Source organism: Xenopus laevis, chromosome 3S (genome assembly GCF_017654675.1).
Source record: "Xenopus laevis strain J_2021 chromosome 3S, Xenopus_laevis_v10.1, whole genome shotgun sequence".
Classification (NCBI taxonomy): Eukaryota; Metazoa; Chordata; class Amphibia; order Anura; family Pipidae; genus Xenopus; species Xenopus laevis.
The window spans coordinates 26,879,403-26,890,493 of record NC_054376.1 but is presented as its reverse complement, the minus strand read 5'-3'; the positions used below and the strand labels follow the sequence as shown (position 1 = coordinate 26,890,493).

At 42.4% G+C, this 11,091-nt stretch overlaps 1 protein-coding gene across 5 annotated transcripts in view; it reads right to left on the bottom strand.

The window, feature by feature from the left end:
* Window positions 1-1,544: 1,544 nt before the first annotated feature.
* The window catches only part of ogdh.S (oxoglutarate dehydrogenase S homeolog), a 41,819-nt gene continuing 32,272 nt past the window's right edge, over window positions 1,545-11,091 (bottom strand). For 4 of the 5 annotated variants that reach the window (XM_018254179.2, XM_041587560.1, XM_041587562.1 and 1 more), the window contains 10 exons: window positions 8,929-9,057; window positions 7,168-7,318; window positions 6,835-6,962; window positions 5,793-5,971; window positions 5,575-5,646; window positions 4,707-4,832; window positions 4,188-4,260; window positions 3,908-4,071; window positions 3,338-3,492; window positions 1,547-2,962 (listed from right to left, as the gene is read on the bottom strand). In XM_018254179.2, the coding sequence (XP_018109668.1) occupies window positions 2,842-2,962; window positions 3,338-3,492; window positions 3,908-4,071; window positions 4,188-4,260; window positions 4,707-4,832; window positions 5,575-5,646; window positions 5,793-5,971; window positions 6,835-6,962; window positions 7,168-7,318; window positions 8,929-9,057 (1,298 nt within the window). In that variant the 3' untranslated portion in view covers window positions 1,547-2,841. 5 annotated transcript variants of the gene reach the window in all.

Genomic DNA, 11,091 nt, shown 5'->3' with positions numbered 1-11,091 from the left:
TTTCTGTGCAGCCATGTATCATGCATCTAAATGAATTGCTAATTAGCCATGCAGGCTGTGGATTTCATATGTGTTTGGTTTTAAAAGGGTGAGGTGGCAGCCCTAAGTGACAGGCAGAGCAGTGATGAGGGCCGGTACGTTTTTTGAACATTTTGTGCACTCTCCCGGGGGGGCGGTAATTTACCTAGGAAAACTATACCTTTTTTAAGTGTTCCACTTCTGGAACAAGATTTAGAGCTCTAAATACCAAAAAATTAAAAAGTTATATTTTTCATGATATAGGGATCTATACCAGAAAAATATTTTACCTTTTTTATGAGGTAAATAGACAAAATAATACATGCCCCCCCCCCAAAAAAAATAAATAATATATTTCTGGAAAGTACAAGTGTCATCTCCCATAGTAGCCATTATAATCCAATAATTCAAATTTTTTAAAATTTCTTTTTCCTGTGTAATAATAAAACAGTAGCTTGTACTTGATCCCAACTAAGATATAATTAATCCTTATTGGAAGCAAAACCAGCCTATTGGCTTTATTTAGTGTTTACACCATTTTCTAGTACTAAGATCCAAATTACAGAAAGATCTGCTATCCGGAAGACCCCAGGTCGCAAGCATTCTGTATAACAGATGCCATACCTGTACCTTGTACTTGATCCCAACTAAGATATAATTAATCCTTATTGGAAGCAAAACCAGCCTATTGGGTTTATTTAATGTTTACATGATTTTCTAGTAGACTTAAGGTATGAAGATCCAAATTATGGAAAGATCCATGATCCAGAAAACTCCTGGTCCCAAGCACCTTGATCCCCCATCTGCACAGTCTCTGCAGCACACAGCCCACACTCCCCCTCCCTCTCACAAACTTGTAACAGTTTCTCTTCAGTACCTGAATGCTGCTCAAATTCCCCAGCACAGGAAGCAGTGGCAGATTGACAGCAGACATAGCCAATAGGAGTTAAGTTATCTGCCAGTACAATGTGTGATGTCATATAAGGAAGAGGAAGTGAACACTGTAGTGTTTTTGGGGGTCAGTGACCCCCTCCCAGCACAGGGTCTGTGTGGAACTGAAGGATTAGTACAGGGACACTTCTGAGGTGAATATCTCTTGAACTGTACTTTTTCTGTTAACTATTTCTATGGAAAAGTTTGTTCTATTCATGTGAACTGTTAGATTTGTCAATTTGTTACAACGGTGAACAACCCTTTTAAGGGTAGAACTACACTGGAGATTTAGCACACGACTTCCGGGTTCCTTTTATAGACCCGCCTATGATGTCACAAAAGGGGCGGGATGAGCAGGCGCAGTGTCTATAAAAGAAGAACCTGGTTGATTAAATTTATTAGAGCTGAAGGAATTCCAAACAGGAAAGTATAGAGACTGAAGCACCATTGATTCAGAAAAACTGATATTGATGTAGGAAATAGATCCCCTTCAGTGGAGTGCTCCTGAGTCATGTGATCTTAAACCTTCAGATTGGGTTCAGCTAAGGCACCAGCTGCTCCCACTTTTAGGGAAGAATGAAAAGAGACACTTCTGTATATTTAGATCATTTTATTTAACAAAATAAATAAGATTGTTTTTGTCAGTGGCCTGCTTATAAAATCCTTTAGCTTGATTGGTTCCTGGGACACGCTTGGTTTTTTTCCTCACCGCCTCTTCCTTCTGCGTTTGGGAATTTGGCACGTGTGGCTGTAAAGGGACTGTTTATTTTTATCAACCACAGGAACTAGGGATGGCAGAGAATGGGTTAAGACAGCAAAGAATGCTGGGTATTTCTTTAAAAAAAAATGCATAGCTAAAAGGATGGAGTGTTACCCAGAATTCTTTGCCAAGATAATGATATGCAAGCTTGTATATAAGAGGGGCAGTGCATGGTGGGAGAAGAGCGGGGACAGGCAGCGGAGGTCAGAGATCAATCCTCTTCTCTTATAGTTTTGCAGCTGCACATAAAATAATTGAACCTCCTAAAAAAGCGGCTGGAAAGAGAAAGGGTTAAAATCTAAACAAGGAGCATTTGCCCTACACTCTGCATTTCCCTCATGCAAATAAAAGGTCTAGTGAAGCCAAATGGGTATTCGCCTGATACTAGGACATAAAAGGGGGGGGGGGTGTCGGGATATCTGGTAAAATATTTATCCATGTACAAAGTTCTGCAAGGCATTTACTGGGGGTCCTTATGCAACATATTAACTATGGAGGGAATAGAACTGCAGTCTGGTGCATATCCGTAACATCCTTCTCACAGACACTTCTGTACAGAAACAATGGTATCTATATATACAAAGGGCTGTAGATGTGCAATAAGAGGGGGTAAAACACAGGTTAGTAACCCAATCTGAATAGAATAAAACAGCCCATTGCAATTATCTGTCATACACCCATTCCAGTGCCTTGCAGGACCAGCCAGCAGTAAAGGGAATAAAAGACTGGCAGGAAGAACTTCTTTAAAGGACAAGTAACTTGTGTCTCTCCAATTGCTGAATTATAGCTCCCAGAATTCACCAGTCAGGCTCAGAGTTGTAATTCAGACATCTTACTTTAAAAGATAGTGGACAACTGAATGCAGATTGTTCGGAGTCGCTAATACTAACACCATTTTAAAAGGAATCAAAAACAGCCCTTGAGGTTAATGCCCGATGTATATGGGTACCAACCACATCCCCTCTCCTCCACTACCTGTGGATAAGCTTGTGTTGGGGGGCACATTAATAGCAGCAACAAACCAAAATGACTTAGAGAAGCTTCTCTGCCAAAGGACAAGGAAAGACATGGAGAGTCCCCTGTACAGATGAAGAGTCGGGGAGCGCAAAAGGAGAGAAGTAGGTGCAGGTCTAAAAGTGGCCCTTGAAGGCATCCAAGTTAAACGCAGTATCGAGAAAACGTCGGAGTTCCGTCAGGTGGGTTTTCTTGTTGCCGGTGGCAGGAGCAGCGGCAGGGTCACGCCCAGCATACCTGAGAGAAGGGAAAAACAAAATGAACGCGGCTCTGTGATGAAACTCCTGCAATGGCAATAATGGAAGACTTTTACAAATCATTGCTCTGCTCCATTGGAAGGGTCACATCAGTGATACCCAACCAGTGGCTCGTGAGTAACATGTTGCTCTCAGTGACCTCAAAGAAGGTGCTTGTTTTTGAATTCCAGGCTTGGAGGTTTTAATTGCATAAAAACCAGGTTTACTGCCAATCAGAGCCTCCAGTCCACAAAGGGGCTACAAAATAGCCAATCACAGCCCTTAGGAGCTTTCTTTACCTTCTTTCTTTCCCACCCAACTCTTTTTGTAATAGATTGCGGTTCACGGGTTGGGTACCCCCGAGTTTGATGCTCACCAGACAGGTTTAGTGCGGTGTATTGTAGTACGTAGCCTGGGCTTCACGTAGTCGTAATAGCCCTGGTTCTTGTGCTCTTCCTGGCACCAAACCAAGTCAGCATTGGGGTACTTCTGCACCTCCTTCTCCACAAGGTCAAACGGGAATGGAGACAACTGAAAGAATAAGTAAAAGGGTAACGTTAGCTGCATTAAAATAATGCCTGAATATCAGTGTAGTGGGGAGGGAGTCGGGTTTCTGCAGCAGACAACGTCACAGCATAATAAAGGACAGCTTACCACTGTACCACCAGAAGCATTAGTAACATAGTAAGTTAAGTTGAAAAAGGACACACGTCCATTAAGTTCAACCCTTTGTCTATATATAACCTGCCTAACTGCCAGTTGATGTAGAGGAAGGCAAAAACACCATTTGAAGGCTCGCCAATTTGCTTCGAGGGACTGACTCCAAGATGGCAATCTGACCAGTCCCTGGATCAACTTGTACTATGATCTATCTTCCATAACCCTGTATTCCCTCACTTGCTAAAAAGCCATCCAACCAATAAAGTAACACACAGATTGCATTCACCTGCTCCACTCGAGCAATAGCCACGTCCCCTTCCATGTCACGGCCTGAGCGTTCTTTAGTGAGCTCATAGTACACCTTCCCTGTGCAGAAAATCAAGCGTTTCACCCCCTCTGGGTTCTGGGATGCGGGGCCTGCTTCCGGGATAATTCTCTGAAAATGAGTGCCTGCAGAACAAACCAAAATGGAAAAATGTTTTGCTCCCATTCATACAATAATATTAGTACCAGTGCTGCAAAGATATCCAGAGGAAACTGATCCAGTATATCTGTAATCAACTTACTCGGCAACATGTCATCAAAACTTGACCTGGCTTCAGGGTGGCGCAAGAGGGACTTGGGAGTGAAGACAATCAGCTGTAAGAGAGACCAACAGGGGAAACTTGAGAGGAGGAGGAGGAGGAGGGCTGGAGATACTGGGCAGGAAAAGCACAGAGAGTGTCTTGATATATAGGGGGGAGGAGGAGAGATGGAGCACAGGGTCAGTCCTGCAGTGGGTTACCTGCAAAAAAAGCGGGCACCCTTGGGAATGAGGGGAGGATTTTCAGGTGGGGGTATAACCACAGGTCTGCCTCATATAAATTTCTTATCTTATGTAATATTGTCTTTATTTTACTCCTTTTAAAATTTTACAAAACTTGTTTGTCCCAGCCCACTTTTGAGGACACCACTTCCGGTTTGATGGTGGTCGGTGGGTTGCGGGTCGGGTTGTGAATCAAAGTGGGTAAATATGTGGGATGCAGTTCGGTGTCGGGCTGCGGGTTCGGGTCTTAGAAATTGGTTCCGCGCAGGACTCTACATACCGGTTTGCGGAAAGGCAACAGGATCTGTCTGCGGATCACATGGAAGAAATTGGCTGGAGTGGAGCAGTTGACAACGATCCAGTTGCAGTCGTAAAGCTGCCCTACAGCAAAGTCTTCAGAGGCTTTCTGCGCGGAAACAAAGGATAAAGTGTGACACAAAGGCGTCACTGGTTTCATTATTCCATCCTTGGTTGTCCATCCCGTTACATTAATGATACCATGGCAGATAGAGTATTTTCTTAAAGGTTCAGTGTAAAAATAAAAACTGGATAAATAGGCTGTGCAAAATAAAAAAAACATTTCTAATATAGTTAGCCAAAAATGTAATGTATAAAGGCTGGAGTGACTGGATGTCTAATAGAGTAGCCAGAACACTATTTCATGCTTTTCAGCTCTCTAACTCTGAGTTAGTCAGTGACTTGAAGGGGGGCCACATGGGACATATCTGTTCAGTGAGTTTGCAATTGATCCTCGGCATTCAGCTCAGATTCGAAAGCAACAGATATGACCCATGTGGCCCCTCCTCAAGTCACTGATTGGTTACTGCCTGGTAACCAGTCAGTGGAAACCAAGAGAGCAGAAAAGCGGGAAGTAGTGTTGTAGCCGTTATATTACAAATCCAGTCACTCCTGCCTTTATACATTACATTTTTGGCTAACTAACTATATTAGAAACGTTTTATTTTGCACAGCCTGTCTATTTACCTGGTTTTTATTTTTATACTGAACTGTTCCTTTAAACCACTGCCCACAGGACTGGAGCCATCTTGTGGTAGGAGTTCAGTAGCTGCTATTCTGTTGGAATTCAGGCCATGTATGGAAAACTTGGCTCATAAATTGGAATTACAACAAAATGGATAAAAACTTACAGGCCACACGTCTGGATCATCATTGCACATCTGCAAGAAACGTTCTGGTCTGGCGGAGGAATGTTCTGGACCCTATGGGGAAATAAAAGGGGTGAATGAGTGCATAGTATACGTCTGACAGTCACCCAGAGCTAAACAAATCAGCGTGGCACAGGTACACGGAAGATACAATCCAGAAGAACATGTCCCTGATTTACAGTAGGAATATGGCGACTTACCATGCCCTCCATACCATGTGGCAGGAGCAATACAATTCCATTCTGCCGCACCCACTTGGCTTGACCTGGACAAACAAACTGGTCGATGATGCATTGAGCCGTGTTGTGGAAATCTCCAAACTGGGCCTCCCATAAAACCAAGGCATTTGGGCTCGCCATGGCAAATCCCAGTTCAAACCCTAGGAAATGGATGGGAGCGAGAAAAAGGAAAGTCACAGGTTTAGAGTTTTGGTGGGAACAAATCACATACTCCCAGTATCTGCTTCCATTAAGATTTTTACCACCCGTTTGTCCAAATCCAGACACCCCTGTCCAAAAACACAACTTCTGATCCTAATCTAGGAATCCATCCTACTTACCCTTACCAGTGCACCTTAGAGGCCTTGACAAATTTGTGAAGTGGAGGCTTAACTCAGTTTCGGAGACTCTACAAGTCTGGTCAACTTTTTGTGTTTTTGTTCAAACACTAGGCCAGTCCTCTATATACAAGAGATTCACAGATATGCATTTACCTATACAATATATATTTATCTTCCTCCAACCCCCCCTCCCTCTATAAAAAGAGGATTAGTTTGCCCATGTGCAGTAACCCATAGCAACAATATGATGTCTGCTTTTAAACCGCTGATCAGTAATTGCTACTAGCAGGCCCGGACTGGCAATCTGTGGGTTCTGGCAAATGCCAGAGGGGCTGCTATAAGGTCCCATAGAAAGTCAGTATTTAGTGGGCTGGTGGGAGCTGTTTGGGCCTCTGTGTACCTGAAATGCCAGGGCCTATTTTAATTCTCAGTCCGGACCTGGCTACTAGTTAGTTGGTATGGGTTACTGAAAATAAGCAAACTTATTGTTTTATTACCTGAATATACAGGTAATGTAAAAGCATCTGGCAAATACTTTTATGGTAAAATAGACAAAGCCTTTTTTTTGGTGTGAGCATTTTCTTTCCCGGTGAAATACTATTTTCTCTTTCTTACGAGCCCAGAAAGTTCAAAATAATCAAGAGAGACAATGAGTCGCCTCTGGCGGTTTCTCGTATACGTACCAAGCACCCCATATTCAGACAAGGAGCTGTTGCACACAGTGTAAGGAGCCTGGTTAGGCCACAGGTGATTCATTGGGATACATGTCCTCTTGTCCACATTCTGATCATGCAACACATGGTGACGGTGACTGTGGGGAAATGATAAAGAGATGAGCAGTTGATCTGGAGAGCGGATGCATTGATAAACACAACCAATTAACCAGATTCTGAAGTGTGCTGGACATGAATGACTCCAAGCCTGAAGAGACGATTAATGTTCCCACGTAGAAGTGTGGAGTCGGCAGTTGTGAATATGTAACCCCACAGCTGGGACATTACTAAACACTATAGTACCTGAAGGTGCCTCTCTCTACATCCTGCCCACTCAGTCGGATGTGAATGCCTTCTTTAAGCAAGGAACCCAATGCCATGTACTCTGCAAGGGCCCAATCCACAGTCCTGTTCTTTACCATCTCCCCGCGGCCTTTGAGTATACGGCTGAGACCTGCCAGGAAGCAAATGGTTAAGTGCTGCTAAGGTGGTGCGTGTGCTACAAGAGATTGTGACTGATAGAGGTGGTGACGGCTACAGGCTAAAGGGAAATGGATCAAAAGGCTGAAAAGGCTAATCCCGGACGGTTTAAATTATTTTTTTGGAACCATAAAGGACTCCAAAAATAAATCAGTTAATAGAGCTGCTCCAGCAGAATTATGCACTGAAATCCATTTCTCAAAAGAGCAAACTGTTTTTTTATACTCAATTTTGAAAACTGACATGGGGCTAGACATATTGTCAATTTCCCAGCTGCCCTCAGTCGTGTGTTCTAATAAACTTCGGTCACTCTTTACTGCGGTACTGCAAGTTGGAGTAATGTCAGCCCCAAACCCCCACAGCCTAACAACAAAACAATGGGAAGGTAACCAGACCTTAGCAGCTCCCTAACACAAGATAACAGCTGCCTTGGAGATATAAGAACAGCACTCAATAGTAAAATCCAGGTCTCACAGCGACACATTCAGTTACATTGAATAGGAGAAACAACAGCCTGCCAGAAAGCAGTTCCATCCTAAAGTGCTGGCTCTTTCTGAAAGCACATGACCAGGCAAAATGACCCGAGATGCACCTACACACCAATATTACAACTAAATAAATACACTTGCTGGTTCAGGAATGACATTTTATATTGTAGAGTGAATTATTTGCAGTGTAAACAGTGTGATTTAAAAATAAAAAATGACATCATAAAAATCATGACAATCCCTTTTAACCTTTTTTATAACCTTCATTCTTTTAAATCTTAGACGGTTTTGAATATTGACTACACTAGCGACGTAGATAAATAAAGAGAATGGTAGGTATTTAATGCTGGTGCTAAGCATCTATATTTATTAATGTCTGAAATGGATTGTATCAGAGCATAGCAGCCATTTTTATGTGCAGTACTAGGTTAGCTAGTTTGCTTGGGTGGCCATAGCACAGCTGACTGGATCCGGAAGTATCATTCTCAACACATACCCCGTTTACCAGTAGTTTGAACATGAAAGGATCTCTTTGTTATGTTATTGATTCAAAATCTATCACGATGTAGCACTTATGTGGACAATTGTTTTCTATGGACACTGTTACACCGATTTCTTGTTACACTTTGTTAAAAAGAAGATATTTCGTGGACTAAAGACTTTCTTTATGTCGATTGGACAAATCCCTTATGTAATGGACTTTTGCATGACGCACAGACTTTGGACACACCTTTTTTTGTGAACTATGGAAGTGGTGTGTTTATAAAGCCGTCACGTTCTGTTTTTTTTGTTACATTTGAGAAAGGGCACGTAAGGACTGAAACATGTTGTGTATCTAAGTAGTCTAATAAACACAACTCTAGTAGATTACTGACCCGCCGAGTGCTCTCCTCTAACTACAGTTTAATGGTTAGTGCTGTCTGCCCACATGAAGAAATGACTACACAACTATTGAGAGCTTTGCATAAAATTGCTATATATGCTATGCCAAAGCAAAGCCAAGGAATAGACAAGAAACGTGTAGAAAGAGATACAGAGATGTAAGAAAGGATTGTATACTAAACATGAACATGCAGAAATACATCTGGTCTGTTACCTCCATGGATCATGAAATCCTCCACAGGCACAGAGCTGGCCACATTTCCAATGTGCGTCAGATCCTCCTCAGTGAGCCCAGTAGAAGGGCAGGTCATGCTGCGGGGCTGCCCATCCAGGGTGAAAAAACCTGCAAAAAAAAAAAAAAAAACACAAAAATGATCAATGGTTCAGATACATAAATGGCAAGAGATTGGTTCAAGTCAACTTCAAATGCCAGCTTCATTTATTACAAAAAAAAAAGCAACTCATGAAAGGGTTACATCCGATAACTCATGGACTATATACTATATTTAATATGGGGGCCCTAGCTCTTCCCAAGTTAAAGGGATACTGTCATGGGAAAAATGCATTTATTTTCAAAACGCATCAGTTAATAGAGCTGCTCCAGCAGAATTCTGCACTGAAATCCATTTCTCAAAAGAGCAAACAGATTTTATATTCAGTTTTGAAATCTGACATGGGGTTAGACATTTTGTCAGTTTCCCAGCTGCCCCCAGTCATGTGACTGAAACTCTTTTACTGCTCTACTGCAAGTTGGAGTATCACAAACCTCCCCCCCAAGCAGCCTAATAACAGAACAATGAGAAGCTAACTACATAGCAGCTCCCTAACACAAGATAACAGCTGCCTGGTAGATATAACAGCACTTAATAGTAAAATCCAGGTCCCGCCGAGACACATTCAGTTACATTGAGTAGGAGAAACAACAGCCTGCCAGAAAGCAATTGATTGGGGGGGGGGATGTTTGCACCTAGGGGGTTGAATTCTCCTTTAACAGCAACATGTGCCAAACCTCTCATGCATAAAATTACTTTCAGTGTAACAAATGTGGAGGTTATTGGTCAGGTAGGATCCCACATGGCTAATTCTGATAGCACAGGGATTGCACACAGGCTTTGACGCTAGCAAAACAAATATTAACCCTCTGCAATCTATAATGTGGGATTAGGTTTAGTGCCTCAGGCTCTAGCCTTAAAATCACAAGCCAGTTTTGCAAAAGAGCTTCAGTTTTGCTTATTCTGATCTGCAGCTGCATTCCCAGTCTTTTCACTCTACTAAAATATGGGATTTTCACGTAGAAATGTTTGGCTGTGATCCGACCACACCGAAAAACTTTTTTTCCGCAGACACAAGCCGCTTATGAGCAGAGGCGTCCTGCTCTCTCCGAGACATGTTTCTGGAGATAGACCCTCATTGCCTTGAGCAAAGCTTTCCTGGAAATGATGCTTAGTGAGTACATGATGTTCTTTTAGTCACACAGACAGAATGAACACCCACAAACTATGCCCAAGATCTAACCCAAGCGGTTTCCAAAGGAAAAGCACTCAGTTTCACCAGGGTAATAGAATTGGAAGGTCACATCAAAGAATCCCAGATCTTAAAGGGATTAGTCATGATTTTTATGATGTAGTTTTTATTTCTAAATGACACTGTTACAATATAAAATGTAATTCCTGGAGCAGCAAGTGTATTTTTTTAGTTGTAATATTTTAGTTGTAATATTGGTGTATAGGCAGCCATCCCAGGTCATGTGATTTCAGAGCCAGTGCTACACTATGGAACTGCTTTCTGGCAGGCTGTTTCTCCTACTCAATGTAACTGCTTGTGTCACAGTGGGACCTGGATTTTACTATTGAATGCTGTTCTCAGATCTACCAGGCAGCTGTTATCTTGTATTAAGGAACTGCTATCTGGTTACCTCCCACTGTTCTGTTAGGCTGCTGGAGGGAAGGGAGGGGTGATATCACTCCAACTTGCAGTACAGCAGTAAAGAGTGACTGAAGTTTATGAGAGCACAAGTCACATGACTGAGGGCAGCTGGGAAACGGACAATATGTCTAGCCCCATGTCATATTTCAAAATTAAATATCAAAAATCTGCTTGCTCTTTTGAGAAACGCATTTCAGAGCAGAATTCTGCTGGAGCAGCACTATTGACTGATCCATTCTGAAAAAAAAACAAAAACATCTTTTCCCATGAAAGTATCCCTTTAATAGAGAGGAATGTGTCACTAGGTAGGTATTCTTGGCTCTCCTTCATTTCGTGACAACTTCTGTGCCCTGAACGTGAAAGCCAAACTAACACTGTGTAGGTCTCCCAGATTAATAATCTAGCAGGCTGCATCACCAAGGGGATTCCCCAAAGCCAATGCAGAGACTGA